The sequence below is a fragment of the Vanellus vanellus genome (assembly GCF_965231255.1).
Source record: "Vanellus vanellus genome assembly, chromosome: 25".
Classification (NCBI taxonomy): domain Eukaryota; kingdom Metazoa; phylum Chordata; class Aves; order Charadriiformes; family Charadriidae; genus Vanellus; species Vanellus vanellus.
In genome coordinates, this window is record NC_138930.1 from 3,107,123 (window position 1) to 3,123,689 (window position 16,567).

Below are 16,567 nucleotides of genomic sequence, written 5' to 3' on the forward strand. Positions count from 1 at the left end.
AGAATGGCTTTGTTGTAGGCAAAGGGAAAGCAGAAGCTTCAGTGAAGCAACTGGGGTTGCTTTGTTCATATTAGACATCTTACAAGTCAGCCGCTCCACTGATAGCCGCTACTTCTGCTCAGGGCTCTGCTGGCTCTGGAGAAATCGGTTCTGACTACGGTAATGCTGGATCTGAATGTCAGAGAATGTAACTGCCTGTTTTTTCTCAAAGATTCTATACAAAGATTTCTAATTCTGTGGGCAACCGGTGGAAAAGATTCAGTCTAGTTCCAGTTCTCTGTAGCTTTTATACACCTGCATAAATGCATCCCTATTCAGTGAAGCAAACTTACAAGCAGATACTTAAACTGCTTTGTTGAATTAGAATGGATTGTTGAATCCCACAAACACAGATGAGATTGACCTCCCTGTTTTATCATAACAGCTGAGGCAAATGCAAATAAAAAAAAATCACTCAGCATAAATAATGAGAGGTAAACTAGAATTATATCGTGCTCTGTGACCGTGATCTGAAGTGTGAGTAATGCACAGACAGATTATTTTTAATACATTTATCATCTTGCTAGAATGCCTTTATACTCCTTAACTGGGTTCGATCTGGTGTTCTCCTTAAAGCCACCTGAGTGCTGCATTTTTATTCCAGTGAATTGGTTAGCCTCAGAGTGAACCCTTGGCCTTTCTGATAAATCAGAAGATACCTGCTGAGAATTAATCTCATTTACAGCTGCTTTGAATTAGTAAACTGGTGAAACCCTGCAGCATCCCTGTTGTCCCTAGGGGCGGAAACCTGTTGCTTGTGTGAAAGGGAGTGCAGATTCCTGGACTGTCAGGACTTGAGTTCTCCTATTTCATCTACTTTTATGGCCTTTCAAAACCTGCATGTTCTGTGCTGTAAAGGCCAAAGTATTAAAGTGCTAAACGTATTAACATTAGGGTCATCTGTACTGTGTTAGTGTTTTGGTCAGTGGAGAGGAGTTGTTTTAAGTCCAAGGCAGAGCAGATTCAAGTGTGTGTTTGTACCTGAGTTTGTAACAGGCGATGCCTGTTTGAGTGCTGATGGTGCGAGTGCTGCTAAAGTCAGAACTTAATTTAATACATTTATCTTTCCAGAAAACAAACTTTGCTGCCAGAAGTGTGGCACTAGCAAACATTAGGGTATTGGATGCTTCAGGACACTGCTAATGAGCTTCAGTGTCGTTCACCCACAGGTCATCAGCATGACTCCAGCCCAGCTTCTTGGGGATTAACAATTACGCCCCACTAACGGGTGTTTGACAAGCCCTCTGTGAATAGGAGTGCAGGGAGGAGGAGTGACCCTGGTACTAAATCACAACTTCAGCACTCCACTTTGGCTAACAGGCTTAGCATAGAAGCCAGTGACTGCGTTGTCTCTGAAGACTTGGCTGTGCGTTGCTCCCTGATGGAGACGGGACAGGGACAGGCTGAGAGCGGCGGGACAGGACAGGCACCCCTGTTCTGCCTTGGAGATAAAGTCATCAGGATGGCAGCCGCAGTGTTGTATTATGAAGGGTATTAAGAACTGAATTGATATCAATATATAAGTTAGTGGCAAACATGCAAATTAGCTCATTAAAAGGTACAAGTGAAATGTCATATACAGAGCTCTGCAAAATTGGGTAGCCGTGTCCAGATTTGGTTCTCATTTATATTAAAAAAACCTGAATGTTTCTCTGGCAGTATAAATGGACCGCTGAGACCATGGTCACATCATCCTGTGGACCCATTATTTCGTGGGTCTTCAATATAATTGAGAAACAGGTGATATGTCATTAACCATAGAGGGTTTTCTCTATCCAGTATTTCTTCTTCCTTCAATCTCCAGATAAACTTTCCAAGCAACCAGAAATCATTTAATGTTTGGGGGTTCTGACTGAATGAAAAGCTGAATTGTCAATCAAAAGAACCTTTGTTTAGCCTCCTGCTTCCCTTATACATACATGAGCATCTCAGCTTTAGAGACCCAGGTTGTCTAAGAGTTTACCTGGTCTTGGTGGTGGAAGAGAAACGGATATTTCTGCTTAACCCCGACACAGGCAGTCTCAGGACATTTCACGTAGAAGCCAATGTCCTTTGCTCAGCCGTGCCACCTAGGGGGGATCACAGGAGGCAGCCTGCAGCCACCTTCTTGCATCACAGAAACACTAAAACCTTTTGTGTCTTGTTGTTGTCTTCTGTTTTCTAAATAACTGGCTATAACGAACTTACTTTTCCTTTTTTTTTTCTTTTTTTCACCTTTTTTTAACATTCAGAGACCTTTGGTAAGTTTGTTCAATTAAAAAAACAATCAAACCAAAAAACCCCAAACCTGCTAATGTCCAGATTTGTAACCCTTGCCCTTTAAACTAATTCCTTTGTAACAGCTTCTTGAGAGGCATGCTATGCATTTCTTCTACTAACTCTTTCAGTAGGGATATTCTGCCCTCTTAATGAATTTCTGCAGGGGTATTGCAGGCTACAAAAAGAATAATAACCATCCTAATTAATATATCTGTATAAAGAGATAACAGCTAAATATGAACCTCCTAACATTGGATAGATTTTTTTTGTAACTTAGCAACAGTTGTCCTGGAATTCCCCAATTACACAATAGCTTGTACCCTGGAACGGTGATAATTGTGTTCACACCTGCAGGAGGTCTTGGAGTTTCACATCTAACAGGGTTATTGGCATTTGCAGAAGGGAGAGGTGGGGGTGCAGCATTTTCAAATTGAAGCTGTAAATCACAGGTCATCTGCTATGGGAAAGGGTCGAGCAAAGGAAAAGCCCCCTCCTCCAGATCGTCTCTGTCCCTTGAGAAGGCAGGAGCCTGTCTGCAGAACTCGTGGCACATTTCCTCCGTGTGCCAAGTCCCCTTTTGTTATTAGAGATGTAGCAATTGCAGCTGTCAGCCAGGATCCAGCATGTTAAAATTGCAGAAGACCCTTGATGATTGCTTGCTTGTTTAGAATAGAAAGCTCTCTCCAGCCCTCGGGAGAGGAGCATAGCACACACATGTTCTCACACGTGGCCCGACAGAAGGTGGGGATGTGTTTTCTGTCATTACCATGGCAATGGTGACTGTCCTCCTCTCCCTGTTTTCAAGGCTTGGAGAATCCATAGGCAGCTTGGCGTTTGGGAAGCCAGAGGAGGGGATGGTGGAAGAGCAGATCCCATCCTCTGTGACACAGGGGGACACCTGCACGTGGTATTCTGCCTGGCACCATCTTGGTCCTTTATAATCCAGAGGCAAGTCCTTTAAAGCTGTCGTTTGCCTCTGCTGCTAAACACTAGGTTGGCCATCTGGGCTCACGCAGCCTCAAAATTTGCCCTTAATAGGCAGATCTGCAGATCCTGGGAGGCTGTGGAAGGCAGTATGAATAATTTGCACATAGCTTCTCGGAACCAGCTTTTCACTCCAAAGTCGGTGTCCAGTGTGAGTTCTTCCTCCTTTAGCTTTCCTGCAAAGCTGGTGCCCGTATTCTGCCCTAGACAGTGCTTAGCCTCGTGCGTTTGCTCGTGCACTGTGTAGGAGACCGGGCAGGCCAGCTATTGAATGCAGGTGCCTCCCCTCCACCACCACGACCCCTTACCAAATCTTACAGGACCTGTCAGAGTTCTTCAGAAGAATTAAATTATTCCAGATCATCCTCTGGCACCATCCTGCTGCCCCTGTATTGAATATGAAGCTGGTTAGATGTGAAACTCCAACAGTGAAAATCTACCATCTGTGTCCCTGCCGCCATTCGAACCACTCTTCTTTCCTCGCAAGTTACTTGAGCTCATTTGGATTCAAATTCCGTCCCCTCCGTCCCTGATGTGGGGCATCTCGCAAAACATGTTTTGCTCCTCATCTCTGTGTCCCGTGTGCCAGGGTTAGAACTGGAAAGACCGAGGTGGCGTTGCTTGGCTGCTCTTGGTCCCCAAGAGCAGAGGCTCCAGGACAGTCTGTCTCGGAGAGCTGCTGACAGCCCATTTCCAGAGGCAGCGTTGATGCTTAGAAGGAACGGGGAATAGCTAACCTACAATGACACAAGAAAGTAACAGCTGCTGTTGTATCTATGCTTACATAGCTCTAACTTCCAGCATGTTTCTCCTGTCAATTAGAGCGAACCTTTGCAGGAAATTGCCAGGCTTAGCCCAGGCCGAAGCAGCTTTATAGCGGTGGGTGATGTGGGGTCTCTCCCCCTCCTCTACCCTCTTCCCGTTTAGCCTTGTTCCAGATTTGTGCCACAGATGGCAGATTTTCACTCCAGTTTTGAGACAGAAGGATGTATCGGAGGCTGTTTTTATTTCCACTGAATTGAACTATAACCCTCTGCTGCTTTGTCTCTCTCTCTCTCTCTCTCTCTCTCGCTTTTTAAAACCTTCCTGCCATCTCCTGTGCGGAGACCTGCCCAAGTACTCGCTCCCCCCACCTCTTTCTCTTTCAAGCGCTGTCTCTCCAACCTTTGTCCTGATAGCTAACCAGCCTGCTTTATTAACCTTAGCTAGTTCCTAACCCTAACTAGATGCTAACTTTTCTCTAGCAAATAACCTAACCTCTTAAGTAGAAGCTGAGTATAACTAGACTCTAATATCCTAACACTATAATACCTCTCTTCCCTCATCTCCTTTTAAAAATAAAGGTGAACTGTAATTGGTATCTATATATTTTTACCTTCTATCCTGAAAATGGAGGACTGAACCGCAGCACAAAAAGCATGAGCAGGGCTGAAGGATAAGGAGGGAAGGGGGGTTCTGGTGGTTAAGGCAGCAGATTGGCAGCAGGAGACTTTGGCTCCTGTTCTTGCCTCTGCCACAGACTTCCCTCTGTGACCTTGGGCAATTTGCTTCACCTCTACCTCGGTTTCCCCGTCTGTAAAGTGGGGGTAATAATGCTGCTGTACCTCACTGGGGGAGAGGAGAGAGCGCAGGGCTGATGTTTATCACGTAATGCGCTGTACAAGCCCTGGCTGGGAGGTGCTGCAGAACGGCGGCATTGTTACCGTTGCAGAGAAGCTCTTGCATTTCTCCCGAGTAAGAGGCAATACTCGTAATTGCGGAATCTGCCCTGTTCTCAGGATTGGGGTAAAAACCAAGCAACTAAACCCCCTTCTTTGATAAGCTGTGTGACAAGTTTGAATGCCACTGTGAGCAAAAGGACCTGCCATGTTTTCGAAGGAAGATGGTTGCAACCTCAGGAGGTCAAATGGGGGGACAGTGATTTACCGTTGCCCGTGGCATGGTTCACCAGCCACCATGTCACTTCCTCTCATCTGAGAGCCCTGCTGAGGCAGAAAACTTACGTTAGGCACTAGAGACAACTGGAGGGGGGTTAAATCAAAATAACCCAAGGGAGATGCAGTCAACAGGCAAGTGTGTAGCAGGACTCCTCTCTCTCCATAGCCCTCCTCCTGCGCTGGCCTTGGGGAGGCTTCCAGAGCAGTAGTGTGAGGTAGCCCTGGCCCTTGCGCAGTAGCATGGCCTTCTTCAGTGCAGAGCATCTGGCTGCGGTCTCCGTGCTGAGCCACTGAAGGGTAACCAAAGGTCCTGATAAGGACACGCATTGAATTCCTCACACATCTGTGCCAATAACTGAAGTTTGGAACTGGGAATTCCAAAGGTGGGATCAAACCTGCAACTCTTAATGTGATGCAAGGTACCTGGATGTCCCTTTCCCTGTCTGGGCTAACGCAGCCATAATGCCGACCCTTCTCCCCAGGAGTGATGAAGATAAATGCAGGTTCATCGTATATTCTGCAAGTAGCAAACAGTAGTGTTAGCTGAGAGCCTGAAGACTTTTTTTCATTCTTGGCAACAAAATGGAGCCAGTCTTAAGACTCGTCAAGCCAAGCGCAATGGAGGCTTTGCAAACTGCCAGCTGAATTGGCCTGCTTTCAAAAGGGCATCCCCATCTCGAGTACTCTGAACTCTCTTCAGTTTGTCCCTATCACTTAAGATGAGGTAGAGCAGGAAGTTTCCTACTGGGAACTGTCTTCCTTGACTCAGGTCCTTTTCCCACGGGCAGTCCAGGTGTTTGGGGTTTTACAGTCTTTTCACTTATTTTCTTTGTTTTCTTTGCAGAAGGTACACCGATCCGAGGTAAGACATCCCCAACTCACTCACTCACCCACTCTCCAAACACTTCTCTCCACTCAGTTCCCGTTTCATTGACCTGTGCTCAATACAGATTCTTGCTGTTGTTGTTGTTGTGTTTTCTTGTCCTGCTTCACCTCTGGATATTTATTTTTTATACCTGTCTTTATTTTATATATGGTTATAATGTCCTTTTTTGTTTGCTGGGTGCACTTGGTAATACTGATACTGTTATTCTAATAACGCCTCAGGCTGTGCTGCCTGAGATTTATGGCAGAGTTTTAAGAGCTAATCTCTCCAGGACTGTGAAGGACTGAAGTTCATCTTGAGCATTAAATGCTATCAACGCTTGGTAGATACTTAGGACCTTCTCTTGATTGGTGCAAAGTGCTCCTGAGCCACAGATGGTGGTTAAAGTTTTCCAATCCTCTGCTCAGACAGATCTTCAGCGCTTACCAGCTCAGTGTACTCATTTGTTTGGCTTCAGAGCCTTCTTCCCCCTTCCTCCCCACACTCTTACCCTTAGGTTTTTCTGGGAAAGATACCCGTGGTAAGTAGCTTCTGCACTGTCTCTTTAATGGAGCCAAAAAGATACTGGACCTCAAGCTGTCATTGGAAGTCATCAGGAGTTGGGTGTGCACCCCTTGGTTTGGTTTTATCTACACTGGCAAATTTAAAAGTCCTCAATTCTCTGCTGGTAAAAGCAACAGGAGGTGCTGTAGGTGAGATTTACTTCTTCACACATCATCTCTGTTGGCTTCTGACAAGTACTGAAAACTCACTGACCTCTCTACAGTACAGTTTCCACCGTTGCATTCACCAGCAAAGCTGCAGTGGTCAAGATGCAAGGGGTGAGTCTTCATTCCCCGGTGAAGCCGCTGGCCTGCAGTTCGTGGTTCTGTTCCTGCTCTGCCGTGTGGCTTTGTCTCCCCTTGTGTACGCTCACATAAGCAATGCTCATGAGCCACACAAAAAATTTGTCTTGAACCAGTGGAAGCAACCAACAGATTTGTCCAAATTAACAGAAATTATTAGGAAAACTCACCTACCAGCTCTCCACCAAAGTGGGGCTTTCAGATGGCAGAGTGTGCTCGAGCTGTAATTCAGTATGAAAGGCGCTCAGCTGGTGTCTCAGTGTGAAGCTTCAGTCTGTTTGGTTTGTAACTCCTGTTACACTGAAATGCCTGCAGATTCTTTTGAAATGAATTTAGTTTGGTTTAGTGGCTTGGTTGGGTGTTTTTTTTTTTTGTTTTTTAATTCTATCTGTTCTGCCTTTGGGAGCTACCAGACACAGTGGATGCTGGCGGGAGTCGCACTATCACACCCCATCCCTGTCATAAATAGTCTCACAGCCTCACGTCTTCCCACGCAGCATCCTTTTTCACCCAGGCACACACAGAGGAACATGAGCTTCGTGTCCTCCTCATGTGAACACATTGGGTTTTTCTTCCTGAAGAGGCTGTGTCTGCAACCAACAATGATATCGTTTGCACGTTTCTCACTTAAGATCTTATCAATAATATTACGCTGAGCTGAAATTGTTTGATTTTCGCATTTAGGTTTTTTTCCAGAGATGGGAGTTAAGAGTCTTACCACATGTGAGCTCTGACCATATCTGTAGTATAATCATGTACTCCTAATACATAAAACATTTGATAACCCGATGAATTATTTATGTAGTATGTATTTTAACTGGAGTTTTGCAGGGATGAAGTCTTCTGAGGTAAATGAGGCAATTTTCTTCTGTGTAGTTACATGCTGCATATCTTTGCATGTTTGCATACAGGAGTGTTTAATATGGGCTCTGGGTGTATTCTTGTGGGCTGCAGTAATGTACAGGTTTAAGAAAAACCTTAATCCTTTTGGCTCAGTCAGTGTAAAGCACACAGGCAATTTCAAAGTTCCAATGCAGTGTTTACAGGGTTTTCCCTTGGGAATATTCGCTATCAGTAAGGTGCTTTTCAGACGGACTCTTATCTCCTGTAGGCTTCCTGTGAATTGGGTATTTAGGCACCAGCCAAAGGCAGCGGTGATAAAAATGCTCCAGGGATCCTGGGCAGTGGGTGACAAAGCCTTTCTCTTTTGTGGGCACTGCTTCAAATCAAGCAAGGGAAAGTCAAGTGCCTTCTGATAGATTTCTGGGGATCACAATAATATGGATTATTGAAGTTGATTTCAGGAGTTCTGGTGCAGAGTGTCTGCATTGCAGAAGCCACAAAAGTTGATACTTTTGCTGATCATTTCAGTACGGAGAGTAACCCTTCGTGTCCTGGGGGGGGGGGTGGGTTTACATTTTCTCTTCCCGTTGGGTACGTGCGCAGCCGTACCGCTGGGCACAGACCTTCGCGGGTATCAGCAGAGGGCTCCGCGCTTCCGGAGCTCATCGCCCAACATCCCCAGGGAATGTCCCAGTGTGTATTAGCCCGAGGGGAGGAGAAAACAAAATACTGACGTTATTGCTCTCTCTTAAACGCAAAACAAAATGGTGATGATGGTGTCTTTGCTGCGGTCTTCTTCTCGCCTCGCAGGTGGCCTGCAGATTGAAAGCAGCGAGGAGACGGACCAGGGGAAGTATGAATGCGTCGCCAGCAACAGCGCCGGAGTGCGCTACTCCTCCCCTGCTAACCTTTACGTGAGAGGTAGGGAGTGCATCGGCTCACAACGCTGGCAAATATCTCCCTCCCCACGGCCTTCCTTTGTCCCCAGCTGTTTGATCCGGTCCCGTCCCTGAGCACAGGGGGAGCGCTGGTGTTAATCGGTTGGAGCCCTGCTGCGCGCCGCTGAGCTTGCAGAGGGATCCTGGTGCTCCCTGACTTCCCACCATGGCTGGTGCCTCCAGCTCCCGCCCCAGAGCTGCGGAGCAGCAATACGAGGCTGTGTCACCCACAGCAAAGTCCAAGTGTGACCCAAACTAGTGTGCCTGAGAATCTGCCAGCGTCCACCCAGAGGGGAACGAACCGCTCTGGCTGCAAAGAGGCCGTAGTCCCAGTTTCTCCCAAAGGATCCCTGCTCTCCAGAGCGGGAAGGTTTCAGTTGTACTGGTGTGGGTGTGAGAGGAGGGGAGGACCCTCTCAGCCCCCTCCACTGAGCTCTCCATCCCCCGGATCTTAGCAGATTGCAACAGGCGGGTGCGTTCTCGCTTCTCGCCTGAGTCCCAGCTGGTTTTCCCTTTGCCAGCAGTAATTTGTCACTGGTTCCTTGGGCGTGAATGCTGGCCGTGGGCACAGGCTCCCAGAAAGCTGGAGACGGCCGGTAGACGTCTCTGCTGCAGCGACAGATTCCTTCAGCCATGTATCCTGGGGAGCAGATGACAGGGGGATTGGCTTCTGCTTGATGCCCCCTTGATGTTCTCACACCAGTAGGGCAACGGCCTTTCTGCTTGCTTTGTTATCTCATTTTAATCTCTCTGACCTGTAATATTTTGTGTGTAGCTTTGGTTTAATATCTTTCCACAGCAAAACCCTTTTGGTAATGAGAGAGCAGGGCTGGTCCCTCTCGCTTTTTAAAAAAAAAAAAAAAAAAAAGAAAAATACCATTGGGAGGAAAAAAGAAAAGTTACATCCCAGCAAACTGTTCCCATTTCCATCCCATCGACAGAGGAAGCGCCTCCCACCTACACTCACGTTAATTCTGCAGTCAAATGCAGAGCCATGCTCCTGTGTGCACTCCTTTCTCTCTCTCTTTCTCTCTCTCTCGTGTCTCACGCTCACTAAATCACATGCACATGGAGAGAAGGCTTTTAATAATTTAATGTTTCCAAGCTAAATTTTTAAATAGCCTTTTGTGGCCAGCTGGAAAATTGCGTTTGGAATTTGCCCTGTCGCCTGGGCCCCGAAATTCTGCTTTTGGGAACGTAAATCTGGATGTGGTACTAATTCAGGGCTAAATCCTTCGCAGACAGCTTAGCTGGAACATTTTGGGTTCTTTTTTTTTTTTTTTTTTAAAAAAAAAAAAAAAAGAAACAGGAAAAAAATGTGGGAATTTTTTATTAGTCTTTTATTTATAAATTTCCTCTACCTTTCTGGCCACTCGGAAACTACCCAGGAGACAAAGGTTGTGACCGTGGGGTTGCTTGTCTCCGCACCTGGATGAGGGTGGGCTCCAGGTGGATAGCCCTCTTTCTGTCCCCGTTAGCCTGTGTGTGCCTGAGGCCTGCCGGAAAAACAAAGCCAGCGTTAGCCGGCCGAGAGAGTGCAGAAAACACCGTGTGAGCAAGCTCGGCCTGTGGTTTGGGTGTTTTTCATGCTGTTTAATTCCTTGTTTCTTGTGTGTTAATATCGTGGAAAGGTAACGAATTTCTGAAATGGATTTGCTTTGGTGGGAGGGAGAGTTCATGCACATTTTTCTTCCCGTTTTTTGTTTTAAAAGAGTCTCGAACACTCTTGTGTTTCCAATTGACTTGTTTCTCCCATAACATGCTTGTCTCTATAGAACACCTGGGATAGGAGTTGTAAGTTTTAACATTGCAAGGAAATGTTTTGGTTTTGTTTTGCTTTTCTTTTCTTCTTCTAATTGTTTCTTTTTCCTTATTCAGTCCCGTTGTGGAGTTAGCGCAAGCAGGGCCGGGTGCGGGGCTGGTGGGAGCAGGGGCCGGGCGAGCGGACTTCCAGCTTGGGGGTCTCCTTTGTACCGGGTCTTCTCTGCCTGGTACGGATTCCGCTCCCCCTTCTCTAAAGAGCAGATGGACTGGAAGAAGTGAGAACTCCTCTCTGGGGTTGGCACCCCCGGCGGGTGCTGGCTCCGAGTCAGGATTGCTCACGGCCTGACCTCTGTACAGAGCTCGGTTGGTCTTAAACAAAAGGTACCTAGCTGGACGGGCGGGGGAAAGTGAGGAAGGCAGGAAAGAGGGTCGTTACTACCTTCATTTTTTTTTCCTTTCTTTTTATTTTGGTTAAGAGAAAAAACAAAAAAAAAAACAATCAATTTGCAGCTGACAGCCTTGAGAAGGCCTTTTTTTACTCTCTCTGTGTTTCCCCTATTTTTCTCTTCTCCTCATGTCATTGTGTTCCGCATCAAACCCCCTTAACATCCCTCAGAGCTACGAGAAGGTTGGTGTGGTTTTTTTCTTTTTTACTTTCTTTACCCACATTTTTACATTCTTAAGAGAAAAAAATGAAAAAAAAAATTATAAAAAAAAAAAAAGAGAAAAGCAAGAAATCTTTAAGATGAGCGAGACCCGCCCGTTCCCGGGTCTCGCAGAGATGAGTTGAGTTGCATTGTGGGCCTCTCTATGCATCCTTTGGTAATGTTGCTGAGTTCTTGCACTTTTTTGTCGTCATGGTTACCTTGCCGTTTGGACATTGGGCCTGATGCATGATAGGAGAATGTAACAATCTTCTTTGCATGCCACTTTTTAAATTAATTACGAATTATTTTTTCTCTATATAAATATGTATAGTTTTGGTTTGGTTTTTTTTTCTTACAATTCTGGTTTATTTGAAGTGGATTTACTCTTCTTTTCTCAATATTTTGTTCCGTTGGATTTTTTGCTTTCTCTTGATTTCCTATTTCAGTTTTGATTGGTTATGCTGTGCTGTAGTTTATTCCAAACGCATTGTGAGAAGCCAGTGTTCCTGCCCACCCGGTGGTAACTGAACTCCTCAATCCCTCCAGGAGGAAAGGAGTCACACAGCTCTAACGCCTGTCCATGGAAGCCCTGCTATTTGGGACAAGCCTTTGTTTTGGGGGGAGGGAGGGATCTGGGAAGTGGAAAAGATGGTAAGAAGCCAGGGTGTCATTCCAAAAGTTAGAGCAGACCCTGGATGACATTATTACTTACATATTTCTTGGAGGTGTGGCTCTTGTTCCACATCCTGCACGCAAACAAAAACCCTGATCCCTGTTCCGAAGGGCTTCCCCAGCGATACGGAACTCGGTCACCGGTAACCGGCCATTCCCCTCCAGTAAGACGCTGCGTACGGGAGCTAAGCTGCTGTCAGCCCAGGACGGGTAGAGGCAGAAAGCTTCCTGCTGTGTTACTGAATCACACGCAGTTGCCTTTCCTTGAGCACCTACGTGTGCGTGGAGAGCCCCGGCGTCAGGCAGTGCCTGGTCCCATCAGCGGAGCTTGGCGGGTTCCCTTGGAGGAGGGTGATGCCTCGTCCTTGCAGTGTCGGAGGCGAAGGGCAGCCAGCCAGCCGCCTTCGGCAGAAGCTTAGCTGGATCTCACTGCTCTGCCTCTCCCCGTTTACCCGCTTTCTTCCCTATCCTTGACCCGTTACTGCCTGGCTGCAGGCACCTTGAAAACCAGCCAGGTCCAGAGAAGGTAGAGCCCTCCTTTCTAAAGGAGCGTGGAAAGAGAAATTCAGCAGTGGTAGATGCTGAGAGAGGCTGCTGAGACACATCTGGCAGCTGCATCTCTATTGTAAACAGCAGCAAGAAGTCTGACAAATTACATTCTAGCTGAAAATGCCTCTTTTCCCTCTTCTCATCTCCCTGTTTATCCCCATAAAGCTTCTGTTGCATCCCATGTGTGCATCCCGAGTGGGTGAGCCACATGGGATAGTAAACAGGTGGGGTTTTTGCGGTGTGTTGGTCGTACTATTGGTGCTTGGTGCTTTTGCCCTTCGCAGAATTGAATGCCCTTCCTTTCCCTGTTGATGCATTTCCCTCTGCCCATCAGTCCTCACTTCTCAATAATCTACCAAAGGAGTGGCTTTCCTAGTGTACAGGTATTAAAGCTGTGTGATTTTTGAGAAATCCAGTGCAGTATTGACACAGTATCTGTCTCTCTCTTTCTCTATCTCTCTCTTTCTCTCTGTCTGTCTTTCTCTTTTTCTTAAAATGCTGAGATTTCAGTGCTCGGACCCTCAGTGCTGGTATTCTCCCCTCCCCTCCCCTCTCCCCGTAGATACAAGGGTACCACTCCGAAATGCTGCACTGTTGATAATGTCTTTCTGAAGCAGCCAGCTGTGGCTCTTCTAACTTTGATGCCAACAATAGCCAAAAGACATCCCCAGGCCCCAGTGCTCTATTTAAAGAAAAAAAAAAAGAAAAAAAAAGAAGAAAAAAAGGCTTGTTCTATTTAAAAAGAGCAAGAGAGAAGGAATAGTGTTTGAAATGAGGTGTTCCCATCCCACCTCCCTCCTGCCTAGGACTAAAAGGTGATAATCACTACTAATTACAGGATTTTCCTTCGTGAATAGGAGTTTGAGTTTCAGGATTTAGGTGCAATTAAAAAGGGATTTATATACCATTTTTTTATTTGTTTATTTTATCTTTTATAAAATATTTCTAACGTGTCCAAACTGCACTGCTGCTGCTAGAATCTCTTGTGATCTGAGAAGGTTTTAAGATTAAGTGCTTCCTTAAGAGCCAATAAAAATATTTATAATATCAACAACAATAAACTAAAGCTAAATTGGATATAGTCCTGATAGGCTGGAATGACACTGGGCGAGGAAATAGAGACTTGATGCCTGGCTAAAAGAGCTCACATGGTTTGCTCGAAGTTATGGGCATGGTCTTGAAATTATTGGTTAAGGGTTTGCCTTGTGTATTACTCCAGATCAAATCCTGCCGTGGTCCAAAATTACAGAGAGTCTGCTAGCAGGGAATTTCGGATGTCAAGATGGAGAAGCACCTTCATGGAGACCCACAAAGCAGATCAGAAGTGGGCGAGAGGAACTCTCCCGCCAGCCAGGGTGTATGAAAGTTCCTGGTCTAAGCCAGTTGTCCAGGTTTCACCTGTAGTCAGCAGAAAGACACAGTTCTAGTGGGCACCTTAAGGTGGGGATGCTGATTTTAGGGGAGCTATACAACTCTCCTGGCTTTCAGAAGCCTCCTTGGATGCTTCTCTGTATCCCTAGGGATGCAAATATTATCAAACTGCTGGGCCAGAGTGATTGCAGGCAAGGACGGATCAAAGCCCTGTGTATGAAGAGGTGTCTGTCTCCGTGGAGGTGTCGGGGAGCTCCGTGCCTCTCCTCGAACAGCGATGGGGACTGGCGTAGCGCAGGGGAGGCGGTGGGAGAGCCCGGCAGGTCTCACAGCTAATCAGAATGCGAATGTCTGTGTACGGCGCCCATGCAGAGGGCTGCATGGCTTCTTTCAGCTAGGATGGAAGGGAAACATTTTTGCCCTTTTCAAGAGGCTCTGCATCTTGCCCCGAAGGGCTGAGATGCTTACTCCCCTCGGGTGGATAAAACCAGGTTGAATCTCTCATACCTGAGGGTGTTTTCCTCCGAAGTGCCGGTGAGTCAACACGCGCAGGGTTCAGGCTCTGCCTCTGAGAGGGCATCTCTCTGCTTGTCCAGGATCTACAGCCACGGCTGTTTTGCCCCCTTGAAGCAGAGCGCTTTGTAGCTCTCCTCTTAATTTTGAAAGCTTCAGACTTCCACCCCCATTGCTGTGTTCTCATCCGCATACCCAGCTGCTTGGCTCCGGGGAGAGCACCGCGCGTGAGGGCTGAGCGTCTCGGCACGCTCTCCCGTGTTACAAAAGGAGAGGAAGAGGGAACAATGTGCGGTAGAGCTGTGTGGGCTGTGCTTTAGCAACCTCCGAGTACGCAGAGCTGCTGCTGTTGGTACAGGACAAATTGTCATGGTTGAATTTACCAGAATTAAAAATTTTCCCGTATTTCACAGAGTGGTGCCCTGTCAGGAGGTACAAAAGGTAGCAGTTGCGGTGCTGCAGGGATAATCCGTTTTCCCCTCCGCTCAAGCTTCTTGTTGCTCTGCTCTTTTCAAGCACGGGGAGTTTTAAATGGTTCAGCAGGCGTTTAAAACGGCACAGGGCATTCGCTGCGCCTGCCGAGGCCTCACCGCTTCTGCTGCGGGAGTCGAGTGCGGCGCTTAGTCACCCAGAGTCAGGTTCTGCAGCCCGGGTCCCGCTGAGAACGTTTCCGATATTCTTTTCAAGGCTCTCTGGAAAACCTCAACTCATTGAGGGACCGAAGATGAAAACAAGCCAGAGCTAAACACGTAATAGCAAAACTAGTGGAAATCAATTCAAATGAACCCCATAGAAAACGCAGAAATGGTGTGAATAGGACCTCAGGAAATAAAGCTTCAAAATCTATTAAAACGTGACTAATTTAATGAATAATTTAGCCCGTAGTCTGCTCCTGGGTTAAGTTTGGCTCATGTAATTTGACCATTAAACCAGAGCTGCTGGTTGCTCAGCCCGGCCCTCAATAGACAAGTGGAACGGTTGCTAAGCTTTTCGCTTTCAATGCCATTTAGAAGTTAGAAGGAAATAATTTCACTTGCGCTATAGATTTAACAAATAGCCACAAGGTCAGAACAATCATTGATATTTTAAAACGTAGGCATTTTAATACCTTTTTAGACTAGCGTTGATAAATTCTTTACTGGAAAAGGAGGGAGGCAGAAGCACCGCTGGTTCGTACGGCTGCCCCTGTAGTGCCGTTTCCTGGCGCTGGGGTTTAGGGAGAGGGTTCTGTGGCGGTTCTTCGGCGTTACGTTAGCACTTCCACGGGTGGGGGAGCGCCCTGTCCCTGTTTGGGGTGTCCTCAGCTCTGAAATTCTAGTTCAAAACCAAACAAAGCGAACAAACAACTTTGCTGTGTTTCTGCAGAAGGATTTCTCAAGGGTATCGGGAAATGGAAATGGATACAAAAAGCCACTCCCCCAAAAAAAAAACAAACCAAAAAAAAATCAAAACTGTATATATGTATATATATGTATATCTCTCTATAGAGGGCACTTTGCAGGAACACTGTGCTGTACTGATCTCGAAATCTCTGCCTGCCTGTGTCTCTTACACCTTTTGCATCGCTGTTCTCTTTGTTTTAGGGAAAAAAATTAGATTACACCTTGTCAAATTAAAATAAAAATAAAATAGTAAAGCCTGTATTTAATGTTGCAGAGCTGCTTGAAAAACAATTGGGTTCAGATTATTTTGTATTCAGTCCTGTAAAAAGCAACAGGAAAAAAAAAGCTACGAAAGACCAGAGAATGTTCAGCCAACCTGTCACTCAACTACTGTGTTTTTTTAAGTGGAAAAGTAACAGTGATTGGGAAGGTAATGGATTTCCTCCAGACCAAATCCAAGCCTTGGTCTCATCCTTTATTTATCTACCTATTTACTTATTCATTTTTATTTACCGTGAAGGAAATTAGGAGGGAGATGGGCCTGAGGAGGGAAGTATCTCGTCCTCTGGAGGGACGGAGGTCGGAAATCCGAACCCGAACAGCGTCTCGCCCCAGCGGAATGAACTTGCAATTGGAATGGGAGAGGGAGAAGGCAGAGACGGCTGCACGGACAGCACAGGGGCAGGGACGGACCACCTTTTGGGAGGGGAGGACAGGTGTAATCTAAGCTTCACTAATAACGTAGAGGCTGCACATTATTTTGGCACCCTTTCCCCTACCCCCTCCTCATTTTGGAGCAAGACGGAATGACTCCTGTCTCACCAAAATGGCCAATAATGTCCGCCTTCTCACCTCATTTGGAGCAGCAGCTTGCTGAGTGTCAAAATGTTTAATACCATTTGGTTTTGTTTGGTGCTTTCAACCAGTCACTTCACTTT

The 16,567-nt window shown here is 46.4% G+C and overlaps 1 protein-coding gene across 3 annotated transcripts in view; it reads left to right on the forward strand.

Annotated features, from left to right (window-relative positions):
• Window positions 1–16,567, forward strand: part of PTPRS (protein tyrosine phosphatase receptor type S) — a 164,723-nt gene that overhangs the window by 94,389 nt on the left and 53,767 nt on the right. For all 3 annotated transcript variants that reach the window (XM_082495277.1, XM_082495279.1, XM_082495278.1), the window contains exon 6: window positions 8,604–8,714. In XM_082495277.1, the coding sequence (XP_082351403.1) occupies window positions 8,604–8,714 (111 nt within the window). The remainder of the gene's footprint in view (window positions 1–8,603; window positions 8,715–16,567) is intronic.